The 19,077-nt window shown below is 39.5% G+C and overlaps 1 protein-coding gene across 1 annotated transcript in view; it reads left to right on the forward strand.

Moving 5' to 3' along the window:
• Nucleotides 1-215: 215 nt before the first annotated feature.
• spata17 (spermatogenesis associated 17) overlaps nucleotides 216-19,077 on the forward strand; it is a 59,324-nt gene continuing 40,462 nt past the window's right edge. The window contains exons 1-7 of the mRNA XM_064955656.1: nucleotides 216-308; nucleotides 604-693; nucleotides 1,647-1,728; nucleotides 3,061-3,111; nucleotides 6,370-6,473; nucleotides 11,739-11,862; nucleotides 13,675-13,884. Coding sequence (XP_064811728.1) covers nucleotides 241-308; nucleotides 604-693; nucleotides 1,647-1,728; nucleotides 3,061-3,111; nucleotides 6,370-6,473; nucleotides 11,739-11,862; nucleotides 13,675-13,884 — 729 coding nt within the window. The 5' untranslated portion in view covers nucleotides 216-240. The remainder of the gene's footprint in view (nucleotides 309-603; nucleotides 694-1,646; nucleotides 1,729-3,060; nucleotides 3,112-6,369; nucleotides 6,474-11,738; nucleotides 11,863-13,674; nucleotides 13,885-19,077) is intronic.

Raw genomic sequence — 19,077 nt, forward strand, 5'->3', positions numbered from 1 at the left:
CCTCTAGTAATACACAGGTCCACGAATGTTTTTTTTTCCTGTGCTTATTCAGCCAAACAACTGCCAGACTACCTTACAAGTTGGCCTCTGTCGAGAAGAGAAAAACATTTTGACAATCGCCCAGTGCCCATAACTTTCCCACCCCCATAGTAGAGACGCGCAAAACGAAAAAGGAAACACGGTTGTCTCTCTCGTTGTCAAGGGAACGTGTAAACTCTTGCGTCTCGGTCCGAAGAGAGCATGGCTAGTTTGGTCAGGTTGCAGAATGAGATCGAACGAATTAAAGAAGAATATTTCACCAGAAACAGGTAACGTTCATGCAGCAGTTGCAGCATGCACATTTAACTTGTGACCAACACCCTGTAACACGGTGAACTATTTCTAACAGTGCCTGGCGTAACTGTTTTAAAGTTGAGAGGGTAGCTACTGTAGCTAGCTTACATTAGCCAGCTACTGTACCGGTAGCTAGCTAGTCAGGCAGCTTTGCTGACAGCAACAACAACAACAGCGGATGCCTTTTATAGTATGATGAACAGACATCTGACTTGGTTGAACCATGCATGCTCGTAAATTTCTGCATTTGCTGTGTTGGCGTGAGTCTAGGATAGCCGAGGAGAACAGACAGAGAGAGAACGAAGCAGCCATCCTAATACAGAGTTGGTTCAGGGGGTCCCAGGTGCGGGCCTACCTCAGGTAAGAGATGTGTGTGGGAGATAAAAATAGCTCATTTTGTTGCAAAAGGGTTTTTCCTAGTACATAAATGAACTTTGACATTGTAACAATAATTATAACACAGACTCCTAATTTCATCCCCCGAACTCTTACATATTATCACGCGTGCAATTTCAAAAGAATGAATACACACCGAATTTGTAGTATTCTTTATCAAAACACTGCACCTTTTCTTCACCCCAAAATAAAAATTGACCTTCAGCCGCATTACCCTGAGAAGAACCTCCACCCCCCAAAACCTAAATGATCACTTTACAGTATGAAATGACCCCCTCTTGGTGTTATAGAGCTGTGCAAATGGCTGAGGGAAATAAAGGCCTATTCCACTCTCTGCCTTGTACTGTGACCCTAACACCATTTTGCAGGGTCAGCTGACAAACCTCCAGACTGCAGGTTAATTCAGATTACTTTAGTTAATTGATCAATGTGTTAAGTGGCTAATTAGCCACATTTTGAGCTTCTTAAGTGCAACTCTCGGGTTACCATATCCCCCTATAAGCATTGATTTTCTGGGCATATAAATGGCCTTTTGGAAATTGATGGCCTCGTTGAGGCTGGAATCGCAGTAGACTTGTATTTAGAGTATGTTTGATGATGAATACAAATGTCCGCTTGCTCTGGGAGCCATGATCGCTGGACATAATTGAAAAGCCTTAAGTAAAGGTTGCAGTGCATTGTCCTGTGTGCAGGGGGGGTGGGGGGGTGGACTATCTCTTATCGTGACCTTTCAACTCAACCAAAATACAGATTTTTACATGTTTCTTTCCTTTTCCTTTTTTTCTGCAGATTATCGGCAAGTCGAAATATTATTCCACATACTGTACATAGTATATCATATTGTCTTATATCAATACATTAATCTCTTCCTATTTCTTCCTTGTAAAAGCATATGTTTTCATGACCATTTCTCCCAGTCACCTACACAGGAAGGCCACCATTATTCAGAAGATATGGCGAGGATTCACAGCAAGGGCACATTTCAGAGAAATGGTGAAGGTACGTTAGCCGCTGAAATGCTACGGATATATTGATTATGTTATGATAGCATACATTAAAATTCAATTGCTATATTCAGAAGCCGCAACTCTGACCTGAAGTAATATAATTCACCTATTACACATTTGGAAATTAGCACTTAGGAATACGAAGTCATATGGTATGGAATTGCGGCTCTATCGCTTCTGGAATGAATAAACGAGGGAGGAAGAGGGTAAAGAGGGAGGGATGGCGGGAGGGTTTAGATGAGCTCCAACTGCTTCTTAATTGAACAGATTGTTGATACAAAATCCAATCCCCACTGCTCTCACAAATAATTTTCTCTGGATTGAGTTTTGTAAACAAATCACAACAGCTATTTATCACCTCCTAAATTGACTGTTTGGTAAAGCATAACTGCCAGGCACATTTGGGAAGCTTTCACAAGCTGGAATCTGGGGATAAACCCTGATTTAATGTTAGGTAAAGGACATGTCACCAGACACACACAGTATCTGAAAAATAAAACAGAATCTCATTGAATCTCTCAAAATTACCAAAACAATGTTTTATGAGTTCAGACTTTGCAGAGTTATTGTTCATGACTCAAAACCAACACCCTTATTTTTCCCTCTGAACTCTCATCTCCGCATTAGGCCAAACTTCCTCTCGTCTTTCACGTCTTTGTCTTCCTCCCTGAGCGTTCCCTCTTTCTTATGTTGTTATTAAAAAGAGACATGTTTGAGATATGAATTCCTTTTATATAGTTCTCTCAAGTTTGCTCCTGTCAATGTGCCCCCAGTGGTCTGGGCACAGCGGAACGAGGCGAGCCGTGTGAATATTCTGGCCTTTGTTAGTCTATCCTGGCTGGAGCGTCATTGGTTATCAAACCCAGCGGAGAGCGCTGGACCATCATACATCTCCATTAGCTCCCAGCTTGACTACCATACATTTTCTTGGCCTTGTCTGCATTATGTATTAAGAGAGGAGCCCCGTCCCCTCAATACAAAGTCTGACTTATACCTCCCTCTCCCTCGACACACACACACACTCACAGACACAAGCTTGCATGTGCACGCATGCACACTCCCTCCCTCCCTCCCTCCCCCTCCCTCCCTCCCTCCCTCCCTCCCTCCCTCCCTCCCTCCCTCCCTCCCTCCCTCCCTCCCTCCTGTCTCTCTCTCTGTCTCTCTCTCTCCCTCTCTCTCTCTCTCTCTCTCTCTCTCCGTGGTGTCTATGAGACTTATTATGTATAAGGTATAAAGACTTCTTTATCTCCGGGCTGCTCAGGACAGATCAGAGAGCCTGGATAAGGCGACAGAGATGTAACACTGTCTCTCCTTTTGTTCACAGGCCGCATATTTTATCATGAAGATGAATTTCTACCACGAGATGTCCGTCAGGGTAAATATCACACTGTCTGTTTTAGCAAATGGAGAGTCCCCTGGTCTCACAATGTGATCCCCACGAATAGTTCTGCAGTGCTGCTTCATTTCACCACCAGTGTCTCTGTCCCTATGTGTGTGTGTGTGTGTGTGTGTGTGTGGGGGGGTACTTCTACCGATATACCATACAGGGATTGATTCTAATGGAATGTTATCAGCATTCATTTGCATTGGATGGGCAAAATTACATTTAGTTAGATTTTTACAGTTTTTTAGTCTATTTAAATTTTAGTCTTTTTCCGGATCAAAAAGGGTCTTAGGTGGTGGGCGTGGCAAGGGACGCGGTCGCCCCGTCGGCGCTGCTGAATAGAGAACATTGTGGACACCTCCATTTTAGCGGTGCAGCGACATTTTAGCATTTTTGAGCCGATTCACTGCATTTCAACACATTTCTCTACTAAAGGTAGACTCAGCGATTTTGACGTAGATGCAGAAAGTAAATGGTATAGTGGGTCAATTTACGCAAACAACTAAGAGCGTCGAAGCGCGAGGCTCAACTTCTCTGCTGTTTTGGTGCCCTGCTTACCACCTGTGAACAGCATGAAGAGAACTTGTGCACAACCACAGATACTGCGTGACTGTATGGGAGCCATGGCAACGTCATTTCGCTGAGTCTACCATTAAGCTGAGACAAATTTGAGAAGTTTTAAAGCAAATTTCCTCCAATTCTATTTTGCCATGCAGCTGAGAGAAAATGTTGTGGCTTTAAAGCTTATTTCCAGCAATTATGTGTTATTTTGCTCAAACATAATAAGAAAATCTATACGGCTAAATTTATTGTTTTTTGGAATTTGCAATTGTCCCTGACTGTTGAGCTTTTATCTTGGTAATTGTTACTTATCAAAGATTATATTCTTAAAAAATATATAGGTCCATTATCTTTTCTACATACTTTATATGTGGTTTCAGTCGTTTAAGTTAACGTTGAAAGCATTTTTCCGTCCCGAAAATGAATTAACACTGTTTAACTTGGGCGACCCAAAAAAACACTTAGGTCCAAGGATTTCAATGGCAGAAAAATCTCTGAAATTATATTATACCCTTTTGCACAGGCATTTATGTTGAACTAAATGGAATAGTTGTACTCAGTTATGCTAAACCAGTCAGGAGAGAAGTTAGCATGTTTAATCTTATTATTAGCATTTTAAGCTAAGCTGTGACAAATATCTAATTTAAAAACTTTTCTGCTGGCTTTTCCTCTAGAGCAGATCTTTCTGTCACGGCCCATATCGTATAAGTCCCATTTGACCAGTTTAACAACTCCTACCACACAACCTATAAATCAAAAGCCTTTGCATTTGAGTGATGCTTTGGCACTTTTATGCGTGGATATCACATTGAAACCTTATATTTTACAATTCCATATAGCCGCTCTTTTCCACCCCAAGTGAAATTGTTAAAGATTTTTTTATAACCCCACAAAATTCTATGCTTTATTGAACAAGGGCATATTACCAGTGAGTTGTTTGGACATTCGCTGAAACCACTGAAATTTGAGGAAAGGTTTTATGACAGACAGTTATCCAAACACATAAAGAAGTCCAGGCCCGGTGTTTTAGTCAGGCTCATGTTACATGCAGCCATCTGGGTCTGACCAAGTGCCTGAGGTCACAGGGCCAAAGGTTAAAGGTCATGTCGGCACTTAGAGGAGAACAGAAGCTTCGCAGCAGGATAGACCTGCTTTACTACTCCTGTAAAACATGTCATATGTTCAGGAATCTGAATGGATGTCAAAATCTGATCAAATAAAAACACAATAAAAAAAGGAAGGATTATTGTAAAAATGGTTGTTGTAAAATGCTGGGGGGTCTTGAAAGGCCTAAGCATTTCATTCAAATTATACAAAATGTTATCCTCAAATGAAACAAATAGGGCCTCGTCCTAATGTTTTGGTTTTAATTTATATTCATTTCTTTCAAAAAAAAAAAAGTAAGAATTTGTAAGTGGGAAGATTTAAACTGTACATGTACTGTACACTGCTGCCCATATCAGCAACTCTCATATTTGAGTTGTTTTCTTCTCCACCTTCTTACATCACGATGAAGTCGGGTTTAAACCTGGTCGAATCAATGCAGTGAATCACCAGCCCACCAACTGATGAGAGGGATCTAGAAGAAACAAGCGACGGTTACACCAACATGTAGTACAATCATGTTTACTGAGATGCTGTTTTAGAATCATCTACATTGAAAATGTTGTGACATTTTCATGGGTAGTGTGTCCAACCCATCGGAGTGTAGACGCAATTTTTAAAAGGGCCCACTGAAAAAGCTGCATGCACAAGTGTAGTAAACTTTGGACCAGCGCAGAGTATGTTGTGTGTGATCAACTCAGTCTCTTAGTGTGTGTGTGTGTGTGTGTGTGTGTGTGTGTGTGTGTGTGTGTGTGTGTGTGTGTGTGTGTGTGTGTGTGTGTGTGTGTGTGTGTGTGTGTGTGTGTGTGTGTGTGTGTGTGTGTGTGTGTGTGTGAAGGACATATCCACCCACCGCCTCTCATTGACCAGAAAAAAAAGATACAATCATCTCTGAATCCCCTTGTGGCACTTCCTTTTCAATCAATTTTTATTCTAGTTCTTTTTCTTCCTCTTCCTCCGATGTCTTTATCATCGTCGCTCTAGCGGAGGCTAATGTATTAGCACGTTAATAGAAAACAGTGTTTACAAGAGGCCCGAGACTTTTGATTAGATTTAACCCGGCCAATATGCATCATTGATTTCACTAGTCAAAAAAAGGTCAACAAGAACTTTGAGTTGCGAGCCGGGCAATTACTTTATTTAAAATGATCTATTGACTGCGGATCAATCGCAATTCTCATTTTGGTCTTATTTATTTTTCTCCTGGCTCCCCTCTTCTGATAATTCTTCTACCTGCTATTGTTTAATCTTTTAATTAGAGTGAAGGACATCCACTCCCCTCTGTTTAGAGATCTGGCCCCAGCTTAGGGGCACACTCGTTGTGTTTGCGTCCATACCGTGCATGCGTACGTGTGTGTGTGTGTGTGTGTCAAGTCAAACTGACATAAATACAAAGGACCTCTAAAGCAAGTGTTGCCAGTCCAGTTTGCATAAAGTTGTATTTTATAAAAAATAAACTGTTTTTCTGAAGATCAACCGTTGTAGTGATGTTGACACTAAAATTGTCAGTTCGGTCCCATCCCATCTAACTGGTGGATTGTTAAGTTAACTATAGATGTGTGTTGCTGTGTTTTTCTCCGACAGATACAGCAGAGGTGGAGAGGTTACTGCGTGAGGAAATACAGCCATAACTACTACGCACGCAAGCGATACATGGAGGGACTGGCCCGCAAAAACAAACAGATTCGGTACTATACATTAAGAGGACTGATAGAAGCCTATAGTCTATAGTAGGTAACATACCAGAGATATTAACAGAGATAAATAGTCCGTGTCGAGCTATGTACTATACAAATGTCTCTGGTGAGTTCTCTATCCCTTTTTCAGTCGATTCAGTACATACCCAATTATGTATTCATTATTCCAGTTTGTATATTTATTTCGGAGGATAAGTTGTAGGGTATTGGAATAGATGTGTTTTCTTTACAGAGTGCTACATCACTCTTCCTATTGGCCAGTCTTTGTCGTGTGAAAGAAAGTCTGAGAAGGTCTGGGTGTTATGTTAATGTGCATCGTGGCACCAAGAGACTCCTATTAGTTAACATGGAGCAGACTTTATGCCTAACAGGGATTCACTCTGGGTGCTTGGGCAGAGATGAATTGATCTGATTAATCTAGAGGCGGAGAGTATGATCGCTATACATGTGTACCGGTAACCTGAAGGAGAAAAAAAAGTATTCAGAAGTGCCTTGGGTGACCAGCGAACGACGTGACGAAACGAAAAAAATGTGCCTGTGATTTTTTTTCAGCGAGAGCTCTGTCATTAATAAAACATGCTAGGCTCCAGGGGCCGAAAAAGATGCCATCGTTTATTTTATACAGTAAAAAAAAAAAATTACAAAAATGTACGTTTAAGTCACATTTTTTATGTCGCTAATATATTTTCGTGGGGGAGGTAAAAATATCTTAAGGCTTCAGCTAAAATTAAATGTAAATTTGTTAAGTGCTCGTCGGATCACTGACTCCCCCCTCCCTCCAGAGGTAGGCAGGCCTGGTGAGAAGTAATGAGGTTTGTCACCTCTGAGTTGTGTCACCTCAGACACCTGCACAGCTACAGCAGACCTAGGTTATACTGGTATGTGTGCAGCGGGATAGCCAGGGACATGATGGGTACGATAGAACCTGGTTACATTTGCATTTTCATGACGTCTCTGTAAGATTCTAGCACAACAACCCACACGTCACCTGTCATCTTTATGAGCATTTGTTAGTCCTCAAACACAGTGGTTCTGTGGTGTTGAGAGGGTAACACAAACACCAGGTAGGTGACAGTTGTGACGTTTAACCTGGAAGCCTGCATCCCCGTTTAAGGTATAGGACACACAAAATGGCCAAATACGTTGAGATTTCAATTTGGCCTGTTCCCCTATATTCAGCCTCGGTATTTACCAGTATTTATCTGGACTCATAGGCCAAATATGATCTGATTCATAGACCAGATAGTCTGCCTCCCAACAACCTATGTGTTGTGATAAACTGGCTCTGGGTGGAAGTGGATGAGAGTGGATGAGATGGTTGTGGGTAATGTGGGAGATATCGGTGAGAGTCAGGACAATGTTGCCATCTCAATGTTTTCCTGTCTATCATTCCCAGAGACACACACACACACACACACACACACGGCCATTGAGCCCCTCCTCTCTGGCTGCTCCTTTCCATGGAGAGGTCATCCTCTCGCCAGTTAATCACTTGTTTATTTAGTGCTTCTGGGGCGCGATCAATTAACGCAGCGCCACGTTTATTTAAAATATCCTTTCTGTGTTCGCTAGGGCCCCTCGGATCTCACACTGCCCGATCACTCACCCCGCAAAGGTCCGTTTTTTAATCCGCCTCTCCCTCCCTCCCACCATCCCTCCACCCCTCTGTCTGTCCGCTGCATAAATTATTCAAAGTTTTACTAATGGCTCCCATTTAGTGCAGGCCGACTGGCCTGGCATGCCAATGACGGGAGACGGCCCAACGGGAGGACCATCTCTTTCTCTCTCTCTCTCTCTTTCTTCCTGCTCCTCACTGACGGATCTCCCCATACAAAACCATCTGTGTCATTTCATTAACCGCACCGCCCGACGCACTCTCTCTCGCTCCCTCCTTCCCGCTCTCCCCCTGGCCGGGGTTCACCATGTTAGCGTGTCCATCTTCATGGAGCTGTCCCCTCCTGCATAGCCTAATGAAGTCAGGACCTCTCGGGCACCACTGTAATTCAAGCGACTAGAGTTGGTGCAACACAACAATTTATCACTTGTCAGGAAGACACTTAAAGTTGTGCTACTTAATAAGGGCATCCTGCGAGCCTGGGCAATTAGGAGGGAGCCGTTTGCATATTTACTAAATGCGGAGTGTCATTGCCACCACGGCCTGTTGCCTGCATGAATTATTATTCTATCTGCAATAAACAGCTGGGTAATTATTACTGCCATAATCAGATAAATTCTCTCTGTAATGTTCTAACGTGGCAAAATCTTTTAACTCATCGCGGGCTGAGGGAAATTTATGGACTCGGAGTGGTGAGGCTGAGGGATTTTACTCTCTGTGTGGCGTCCCGGTTCTCGGCTCAAGGACATCCATGAAAGGAGATCTGGGAGGACCGGTCCTCCAGTTAGCTCATACACACTTCCTGACTCTACACCAGGGGTGTAGAGGAGGTCACGTACACACTGGCTTTGATTGGAGGGTTTTGTCTCCGTGTGAAAAGTCTGTTGCTTTCCAGTTCAGTCACTGACTCGTTAGGAAGTACCTCGCTTAAAGGAAGGAAAGTGATGAAAAAAATATTGCTTTTGGTTGTCATCACTTTTTTGTGGTTTTTTTCAGTTTTTTGGGGGGTTTGGTATTTTTTTTGAAGTTGACACCTCATCCTGGAAATCCTCTGTTTCTTCTTGTTACAGGAGGGAATCTGTTGAATAAACAAACCTGGTTAACTTCTGTTTTGGGATTCTATATAATTGTATAGAATTGTAGTAAACTTGTCCTGTTGATGGTGATGATGTTGTGTGTCCTCTGCCGTGGTAGGGTTAAAGGTTGGTCAGGGTTGAGGCCTGCTCTGTTAGGAGGTCAGAGGTCAATATATCGAGTGAGACACTGGAAGTTAATGGACTGCTGAATATTCCCTCCCTGCCAGCTATTGAATTATTTAATTGGAACAATTAAAACAGCCAATCGGCTTGTACGGTCATTAAATATTTAGGAGAGCCAATTAGCTGCTCCGGTGTTGGCCTGGAGGCCGAACGGGCCGGCCTGCTACCCCACCCCGTTACCCCACAATGCACCAGGCTATGATTTCCCCATCACCCCACTCTACCCGTACCCAGCTCTATGCCCCAAGATTTTAAATATAGGTAAAGCAGCCATATGCATGTCTTTTATCCTGTAATACACTGTCATCATCGTCATAGTTTCAACAGGGGCAACAGAACAGCTGCTGGGATCTGAGTTCACGTGTACAACATGAAAAGGAGATTTGTGTTCCAATATGGATCCAACACTGTTGATTTAGAAATGTTTTCATTGAAGTCGTATGTCCTTGACATCCTATTGGACCCTTTAAACAGGTTAAATGTTGTTAGCAGTATTTTGTAAATTAGTTGTATGTATACTCATATGTTATATTTAATTACCTGTTTTTTGTTTATATGCTTTGTAATTTATATACATATACGAAGAGGCCTATATGATTTTACAATGAAAATGTTCCCTGTTTCATCAAATCACGTCAAGCTTTATTTAAAGCACATTTAACAGTCTCTACACGTACACAAGACATACAAAAACAAAGATTAACAATGTCTAACAGACAAGTACAAATTCTCATAAAAGACAGATTTGTAAGAATATATCACAAATTTCTAGAACATCTAGTACAACTACGTTATTGTACACTCTGACCACTGTAATATTTCTCTCCTATCTTATTTTGCTTTCCTTAATTGCTAACTATCGTTAATGTGCTTCGACAGTTTAAGTTGAGCACGAGACAACTTTCCTAAAAGAGAGGTCAACCCCTAGAAAAGTGTTCCGCCGAACTTCTGCCCAGCTTTGACTGAACTTCTCCCCTGTGTGAGTTGAGTGTTGAGGACACGGAAAGGTCACGCGTGTTGAGCTGCTCCCGTGCTCCTCCCAACCCCCCCGCCCACCTCCCCATGACCATCAGAAGTAATGAGGGTTGTATGTTCTCCTGCTCAGCCGTGACACAGATCGAGGTCCCTTCAGCCGTTACAAATCTGTTTGGCTTTTGTCCACTACACCGCAATTAATAATAAACCTGGGATATAGGGAGACAAAGGTCACCGACACAGCCACCAGCATACAGCGATGTGCGCGCACACACACACACACACCGGTGGCCGGAGACGGCGGAAAAAGAGAGGGGAGAGAAACCTGAAACAGACTGTCCCACAACTTCATCTTTTCACATTAATAAGCAATTTCCCCTTCACCAGGTGACCAAATGGGGGCCACGCTACTCTGCATATTTCATTTATTTTGTCATTTAATCTTGTGTGGAGGGAGGAATGAAAATGCTGCGACGCACAGGGAAATGGTGGTGATTTTTAAATGTCAATACGGCGGTGTGTGTAACCTTACGTTAGGACGGTATGAATATTCTCCTTTGTGAGCACATAATTGAAAACTGAGAGCAGCTTGGGAACGAAAGCCTGATGAGCAATGGTTACCTTTTTTTTTCTCTCGCTTTCTGATGAATTGGATGGGCTTTTCTTTTAGTCTAATGTCTTTGTGCTTTTGCGCGCGCGTGTGTGTGTGCGCCTGTGTGTGTGCGCATTGTCATGTCCGTTTTGTGTGTGCGCCTGTTTGACTGCGCTGCGCGTTGTGTTTGCGTGCGCGCGTGTGTATGTTTTAGTAATTGTTTCCGATTCCCCTTAAGTTATTACCCCACACAGTAACAGTGTGTGATTGTAAAATGAGATTGCGTATGGGCTTTTAATGTGTCCCATTTAGACAGCTCGGATAGCAGATGTCATGGAGCGCCCTGGCTATACTGATGGAATATATTCATCATCCCACAGCCTGGCACGCTGAATGCTTCACTCTCTCTCTCTCTTCATCTCTCTCGCTCCCTCCCTTTCTCTCCCTCTCTCTCTCCCTCTCTTTCTCTTACTCTCTCTACCCCTCACTCTCTCTCTCTTTCTCTCTCTTACTCCCCCCCTCTCTCTCTCTCTCAGCCCTGATTGGAGTCATTAAGCATGTGTTTCCTGCTAGAGGAGAGATCAGGGATTCACTTGTAGCAAGAAACTCCCTGATCCCTGATCACTGTGTACTCAGTCTCTCACCCTCACACACATCTGCGCACGCACACACACACACAAAACACACACACTCAAGGGGGTAAATGGTCACTAAACAAACGGCAAACAATATTTTCTGTGTGTGTGTGTGTGTGTGTGTGTGTGTGTGTGTGTGTGTGTGTGTGTGTGTGTGTGTGTGTGTGTGTGTGTGTGTAGGAGGGATCTGGATGAGTTTTCAGAGTTCCAGAGGAGAGAGAGGGAGCGTATGGCCATGGAGAGAGAGGAGCAGGAGAAGAATGTCCAGGCTCAGAGGATGCACTTCCTACTCAGCACAAAGCAGGTACACACACACACACACACTGGACTCAGAGAGCCATGCGGACAGCCACTGCCACTGACAAGCCTTCATGTTCCTTTTAGCAGGGGTGGCATTGGCAGTAATTGAGAAGGGGATGTATAATTTAGGGGGCACGTCCAGTAGTGTGTGTGTGTGTGTGTGTGTGTGTGTGTGTGTGTGTGTGTGTGTGTGTGTGTGTGTGTGTGTGTGTGTGTGTGTGTGTGTGTGTGTGTGTGTGTGTGTGTGTGTGTGTGTGTGTGTTTGTAGGCGGCTGTAGGTATCTGCTGAGTGGGAGGTTTACACGGCTGCTCTTTCTCCTGGCACCCCGGTGTGCTCATAATGAAGATGAAGTAGTGTGTTGCTGGTCAGTGTGTGTGGGTGTCAGTGGGTGTGTCTCCACCAGGTAGTCATTTCCTTGGTGCCTGTACACTCTTTTCGTCGTCATCATCTTTCCAGCAGATTCTGACGTCTGTGTCCGTCCGCCTGTCCACTTACCGGTCCTGCTTCCATCATCACCCCCACTCCGGTAAAGGGATGTTCACACGGGCGTCACGACAAACGTTGCCCGGGAATCATTGGGTTTGAAAAGGACCGGAACTGTGACATTTGACCAAAGCTGTTGAAGATGGGGCTTAAAAGAGGCTGATTGTGAGAGAGATGGTGAACGAGAGAATGGCGCTGGGCTGTGCGTATGGCGGGAGAGAGGAGAAGGAAAGAGAGATGAACAAAAAAGTGGAAGAGTATAAAAAAAACAGTGAATGTCTCTCTGTGGCACTGCGCTGTGGACACGGTGGGAGAGAGAGAGTAGAAGGAAATAGCTATAAGAAAATGAGAGTGAAGAGTGAGAGAATGTTAAGTGTCTCTGGGTGGTAGTGGGCTGTGCATATGTTTGCGGGACTCCTTTCCTCTCCACTGTCTGACCTTGTCACCAGGAAATGGATGGGTCTCCCACAGTTCATCCTTAACGCCAGCCACTCCGCTGGACACAAGTGGCCGCTCTGACATAGATTTACTTCCCCTGTTCAGGGGGTCAACATCATTGCTCTTCCCCAGCGCAGCGCGTTGGCCAGTCTGGGTGGGTTCACAGTGTGTTACCCCCTGCTACGATGCTACACCACCCTTCAAGTCCCTCTACCCACAGTGGCCAGGAACTAGCAGCTACATGCAAGCACAGACACACACACACACACACACACACATTCCACCCGGCCCTGTCCCTCTTCAGTGGCCAGGCAACAGTAGTAGCACCAAGGCAGTCCCACTCCTAGTCTGGCCTAAAAAAGGAAGTTATTAGCATATATAGTAGTTAGCTAGCAGAGCTCCTCAAAGCTTTGGTCTCCTAATTAAAGCAGAGCAGTGGATCAGTCCGATGTGAATAATTATTATTTCCCGGCCTGTCTGTCTGTCTGTGACCAATCTCTCTATTTGAAGGGATGCAAGTCTGAGGCTAGGGCTTGGACAATACGTTCTTAGTCTGTGTGAATTTACATTGGCCCTGTGTCGGAGTTATAGCTGGAGTGGCCAACTCTAATCCCGGAGGGACACTGTGCGTGCAGGCTTTTGTTCTTGCTCAGCATTAACACACTACCAAACAGTCATTTCTTACAAAACATTTAATCACTCTCTTTTCCTCATAATATGTCCAGTGTAATTGGTACAACTACTGTAAAGCGTAAGTAATGGCTGGTGTATGGCAAAGTGTTAAAAAAAGTTCCTGTTTATTGTCCCATGCTGTATTTGTAGATAATACATTGGTTACACGATACTGTACATTCCCTGTCTTTCCCTTCACTCTATCATGTTCTGCCTCTGCAGTGCCCTGGAGTATTCAACTCTCCATTCAGACCTGGGCCAGATGAGATGGAGCTGAGGCTCCGGAGGACCAAGCCCCTGCCACCCAGAAACATTCCCAGGGACAGAGCCTCTCTCCTGGGTAACACCAGCCCCTCATCCCCCTCCTTTCCGGGAGTCTCTAGTGCCTTTGGAGCCAAGCCCCTGCCTCCCATTCCCAGCAAGAAACCACAGGTGAGACATACTCAGCAATGAAAGGAAAGAGAAATATCATTGCACTATATTCCCAGTCTAGTAGTGTTATTAGTAAAAGTATAGTAGTCAAGTACCCGTATAGTAGTCGTATTAGTATTCGTATAGTACCAGTATAGTTGTCTTATTAGTAGCATTATAGTACCAGTATAGTTGTCTTATTAGTATCATTATAGTACCAGTCAAGTACCAGTATAGTTGTTGTATTAGTATCATTATAGCACCAGTATAGTACCAGTATAGTTGTATTATTAGTATCATTATAGTACCAGTATAGTACCAGTATAGTTGTCTTATTAGTAACAGTATAGCAGTTATAGTAACAGTATAGCAGTAACGAGCAAAACACTGATTATATTAGTAACAGTTACCAGTATAGTAATCATATTAGTGTCTTAGTATCAGAATATCAGTCTTATTAGTAACAGTATTAGTACCAGTGTATCAGTCTTACTAGTAACATTAATAGTATCAGTCTTTCCCTTATATCATTCTTCTAGTAACAACTTATTCAGACCTGGGCCAGATGAGATGGATATCATTCCACTAGTAACATTATTTGTACCAGTATATCATTCTTCTTTGGAGTAACAGTATTCCCAGCAAGAAACCACAGTATATCAGTCTTACTAGTAACTAGTAGTATTAGTACCAGTATATCAGTCTTACTAGTAACATTATTAGTACCAGTATATCATTCTTATTAGTAACAGTATTAGTACCAGTATATCATTCTTACTAGTAACATTATTAGTACCAGTATATCATTCATACTAGTAACATTATTAGTACCAGTATATCATTCTTATTAGTAACAGTATTAGTATCAGTATATCATTCTTATTAGTAACATTATTAGTATCAGTATATCATTCTTACTAGTAACATTATTAGTACCAGTATATCATTCCTACTAGTAACATTATTAGTACCAGTATATCATTCTTATTAGTATCAGTATATCAGTCTTATTAGTAACAGTATTAGTATCAGTATATCATTCTTATTAGTAACATTATTAGTATCAGTATATCATTCTTACTAGTAACATTATTAGTACCAGTATATCATTCCTACTAGTAACATTATTAGTACCAGTATATCATTCTTATTAGTATCAGTATATCATTCTTATTAGTAACATTATTAGTATCAGTATATCATTCTTACTAGTAACATTATTAGTACCTGTATATCATTCTTACTAGTAACATTATTAGTACCAGTATATCATTCTTATTAGTATCAGTATATCAGTCTTATTAGTAACAGTATTAGTATCAGTATATCATTCTTATTAGTAACATTATTAGTATCAGTATATCATTCTTACTAGTAACATTATTAGTACCAGTATATCATTCCTACTAGTAACATTATTAGTACCAGTATATCATTCTTATTAGTATCAGTATATCATCTTATTAGTAACTTATTAGTATCAGTATATCATTCTTATTAGTAACATTATTAGTATCAGTATATCATTCTTACTAGTAACATTATTAGTACCAGTATATCATTCCTACTAGTAACATTATTAGTACCAGTATATCATTCTTATTAGTATCAGTATATCATTCTTACTAGTAACATTATTAGTACCAGTATATCATTCCTACTAGTAACATTATTAGTACCAGTATATCATTCTTATTAGTATCAGTATATCAGTCTTATTAGTAACATTATTAGTATCAGTATATCATTCTTACTAGTAACATTATTAGTACCAGTATATCATTCTTACTAGTAACAGTATTAGTACCAGTATATCAGTCTTACTAGTAACATTATTAGTACCAGTATATCATTCTTATTAGTAACAGTATTAGTACCAGTATATCATTCTTACTAGTAACATTATTAGTACCAGTATATCATTCATACTAGTAACATTATTAGTACCAGTATTATCAGTCTTACTAGTAACATTATTAGTACCAGTATATCATTCTTACTAGTAACATTATTAGTACCAGTATATCATTCTTATTAGTAACAGTATTAGTATCAGTATATCATTCTTACTAGTAACAGTATTAGTACCAGTATATCATTCTTACTAGTAACATTATTAGTACCAGTATATCATTCTTACTAGTAACAGTATTAGTACCAGTATATCATTCTTATTAGTAACAGTATTAGTATCAGTATATCATTCTTACTAGTAACATTATTAGTACCAGTATATCATTCTTACTAGTAACAGTATTAGTACCAGTATATCAGTCTTACTAGTAACAGTATTAGTACCAGTATATCAGTCTTACTAGTAACATTATTAGTACCAGTATATCATTCTTATTAGTAACAGTATTAGTACCAGTATATCATTCTTACTAGTAACATTATTAGTACCAGTATATCATTCATACTAGTAACATTATTAGTACCAGTATATCATTCTTATTAGTAACAGTATTAGTATCAGTATATCATTCTTATTAGTAACATTATTAGTATCAGTATATCATTCTTACTAGTAACATTATTAGTACCAGTATATCATTCCTACTAGTAACATTATTAGTACCAGTATATCATTCTTATTAGTATCAGTATATCATTCTTACTAGTAACAGTATTAGTACCAGTATATCATTCTTACTATTAACAATATTAGTACCAGTATATCATTCTTATTAGTAACAGTATTAGTATCAGTATATCATTCTTATTAGTAACATTATTAGTATCAGTATATCATTCTTACTAGTAACATTATTAGTACCTGTATATCATTCTTACTAGTAACAGTATTAGTACCAGTATATCATTCTTACTAGTAACAGTATTAGTACCAGTATATCATTCTTATTAGTAACAGTATTAGTATCAGTATATCATTCTTATTAGTAACATTATTAGTATCAGTATATCATTCTTACTAGTAACATTATTAGTACCAGTATATCATTCTTATTAGTAACAGTATTAGTACCAGTATATCATTCTTACTAGTAACATTATTAGTACCAGTATATCATTCATACTAGTAACATTATTAGTATCAGTATATCATTCTTATTAGTAACAGTATTAGTACCAGTATATCATTCTTATTAGTAACATTATTAGTATCAGTATATCATTCTTACTAGTAACATTATTAGTACCAGTATATCATTCTTACTAGTAACAGTATTAGTACCAGTATATCATTCTTACTAGTAACATTATTAGTACCAGTATATCATTCTTACTAGAAACATTATTAGTACCAGTATATCATTCTTACTAGTAACATTATTAGTACCAGTATATCATCCTTATTAGTAACAGTATTAGTACCAGTATATCATTCTTACTAGTAACATTATTAGTACCAGTATATCAGTCTTACTAGTAACATTATTAGTACCAGTATATCATCCTTATTAGTAACAGTATTAGTACCAGTATATCATTCTTACTAGTAACAGTATTAGTACCAGTATATCAGTCTTACTAGTAACATTATTAGTATTACCAGTATATCAGTCTTACTAGTAACATTATTAGTACCAGTATATCATTCTTACTAGTATTATTAACAGTATATCATTCTTATTAGTACCAGTATATCATTCTTACTAGTAACAGTATTAGTACCAGTATATCAGTCTTACTAGTAACATTATTAGTACCAGTATATCATTCTTATTAGTAACAGTATTAGTACCAGTATATCATTCTTACTAGTAACAGTATTAGTACCAATATATATCAGTCTTACTAGTAACATTATTAGTACCAGTATATCATTCTTATTAGTAACAGTATTAGTACCAGTATATCATTCTTATTAGTAACATTATTAGTACCAGTATATCATTCTTATTAGTAACAGTATTACTACCAGTATATCATTCTTATTAGTAACAGTATTAGTACCAGTATATCATTCTTACTAGTAACAGTATTAGTACCAGTATATCATTCTTACTAGTAACAGTATTAGTACCAGTATATCAGTCTTTTTAGTAACAGTATTAGTATCAGTATATCCTTCTAATTAGTAACAGTATTAGTACTGTTGTAGCAATCTTAGCAGTAACATTATTAGTAGCAGTATAGTAATCGGATTAGTAATTTGGTAGCAGTATAGTAATCGTATTAGTAACTTAGTAGCAGTATAACAGTCTTACTAGTAACAGTATTAGTACCAGTATATCAGTCTTACTAGTAACAGTATTAGTACTAGTATAGTACCAGTATAGTTGTCTTGTTAGTATCATTATAGTACCAGTATAGTTGTCTTTTTAGTACCAGCATAGTACCAGTATAGTACCAGTACAGTTCCAGTAAGGTTGTCTTATTAGTATCATTATAGTACCAGTATAGTTGTCTTATTAGTATCATTATAGTACCAGTCAAGTACCCGTATAATTGTCTTATTAGTATCATTATAGCACCAGTATAGTACCAGTATAGTTGTCTTATTCGTATTGTTATACTACAAGTATAGTACCAGTACAGTTCCAGTAAGGTTGTCTTAGTAGTATCATTATAGTACCAGTATAGTACCAGTATAGTTGTCTTATTAGTATCATTATAGTACCAGTATAGTTGTCGTGTTGGTATCATTATAGTACCAGTATAGTACCAGTATAATTGTCTTATTAGTATCATTATAGCACCAGTATAGTACCAGTATAGTTGTCTTATTCATATTGTTATAGTACAAGTATAGTACCAGTATAGTTGTCTTATTAGTGTCATTATAGTAACAGTATAGCAGTAACGAGCAAAACACTAGTTAGATTAATAACAGTATTGGTACCAGTATAGTAATCATATTAGTATCTTAGTATCAGTATAGCAGTCTTAATAGTATTAGTACCAGTATATCAGTCTTACTAGTAACATTATTAGTACCAGTATATCATTCTTATTAGTAACAGTATTAGTACCAGTATATCATTCTTACTAGTAACAGTATTAGTAGCAGTATATCAGTCTTATTAGTAACAATATTATTATCATTATATCAGTCTTATTAGTAACAATATTATTATCATTATATCAGTCTTATTAGTAACATTATCAGTACTGTTATAGCAATCTTAGCAGTAACAGTATTAGTAGCAGTATAGTAATCGTATTAATAACTTAGTAGCAGTATAGTAATCGCATTAGTAACTTAGTAGCAGTATAGCAGTCTTACTAGTAACAGTATTAGTACCAGTA

Source organism: Oncorhynchus masou, chromosome 32 (assembly GCF_036934945.1).
Source record: "Oncorhynchus masou masou isolate Uvic2021 chromosome 32, UVic_Omas_1.1, whole genome shotgun sequence".
In the NCBI taxonomy this organism is placed as follows: Eukaryota; Metazoa; Chordata; class Actinopteri; order Salmoniformes; family Salmonidae; genus Oncorhynchus; species Oncorhynchus masou.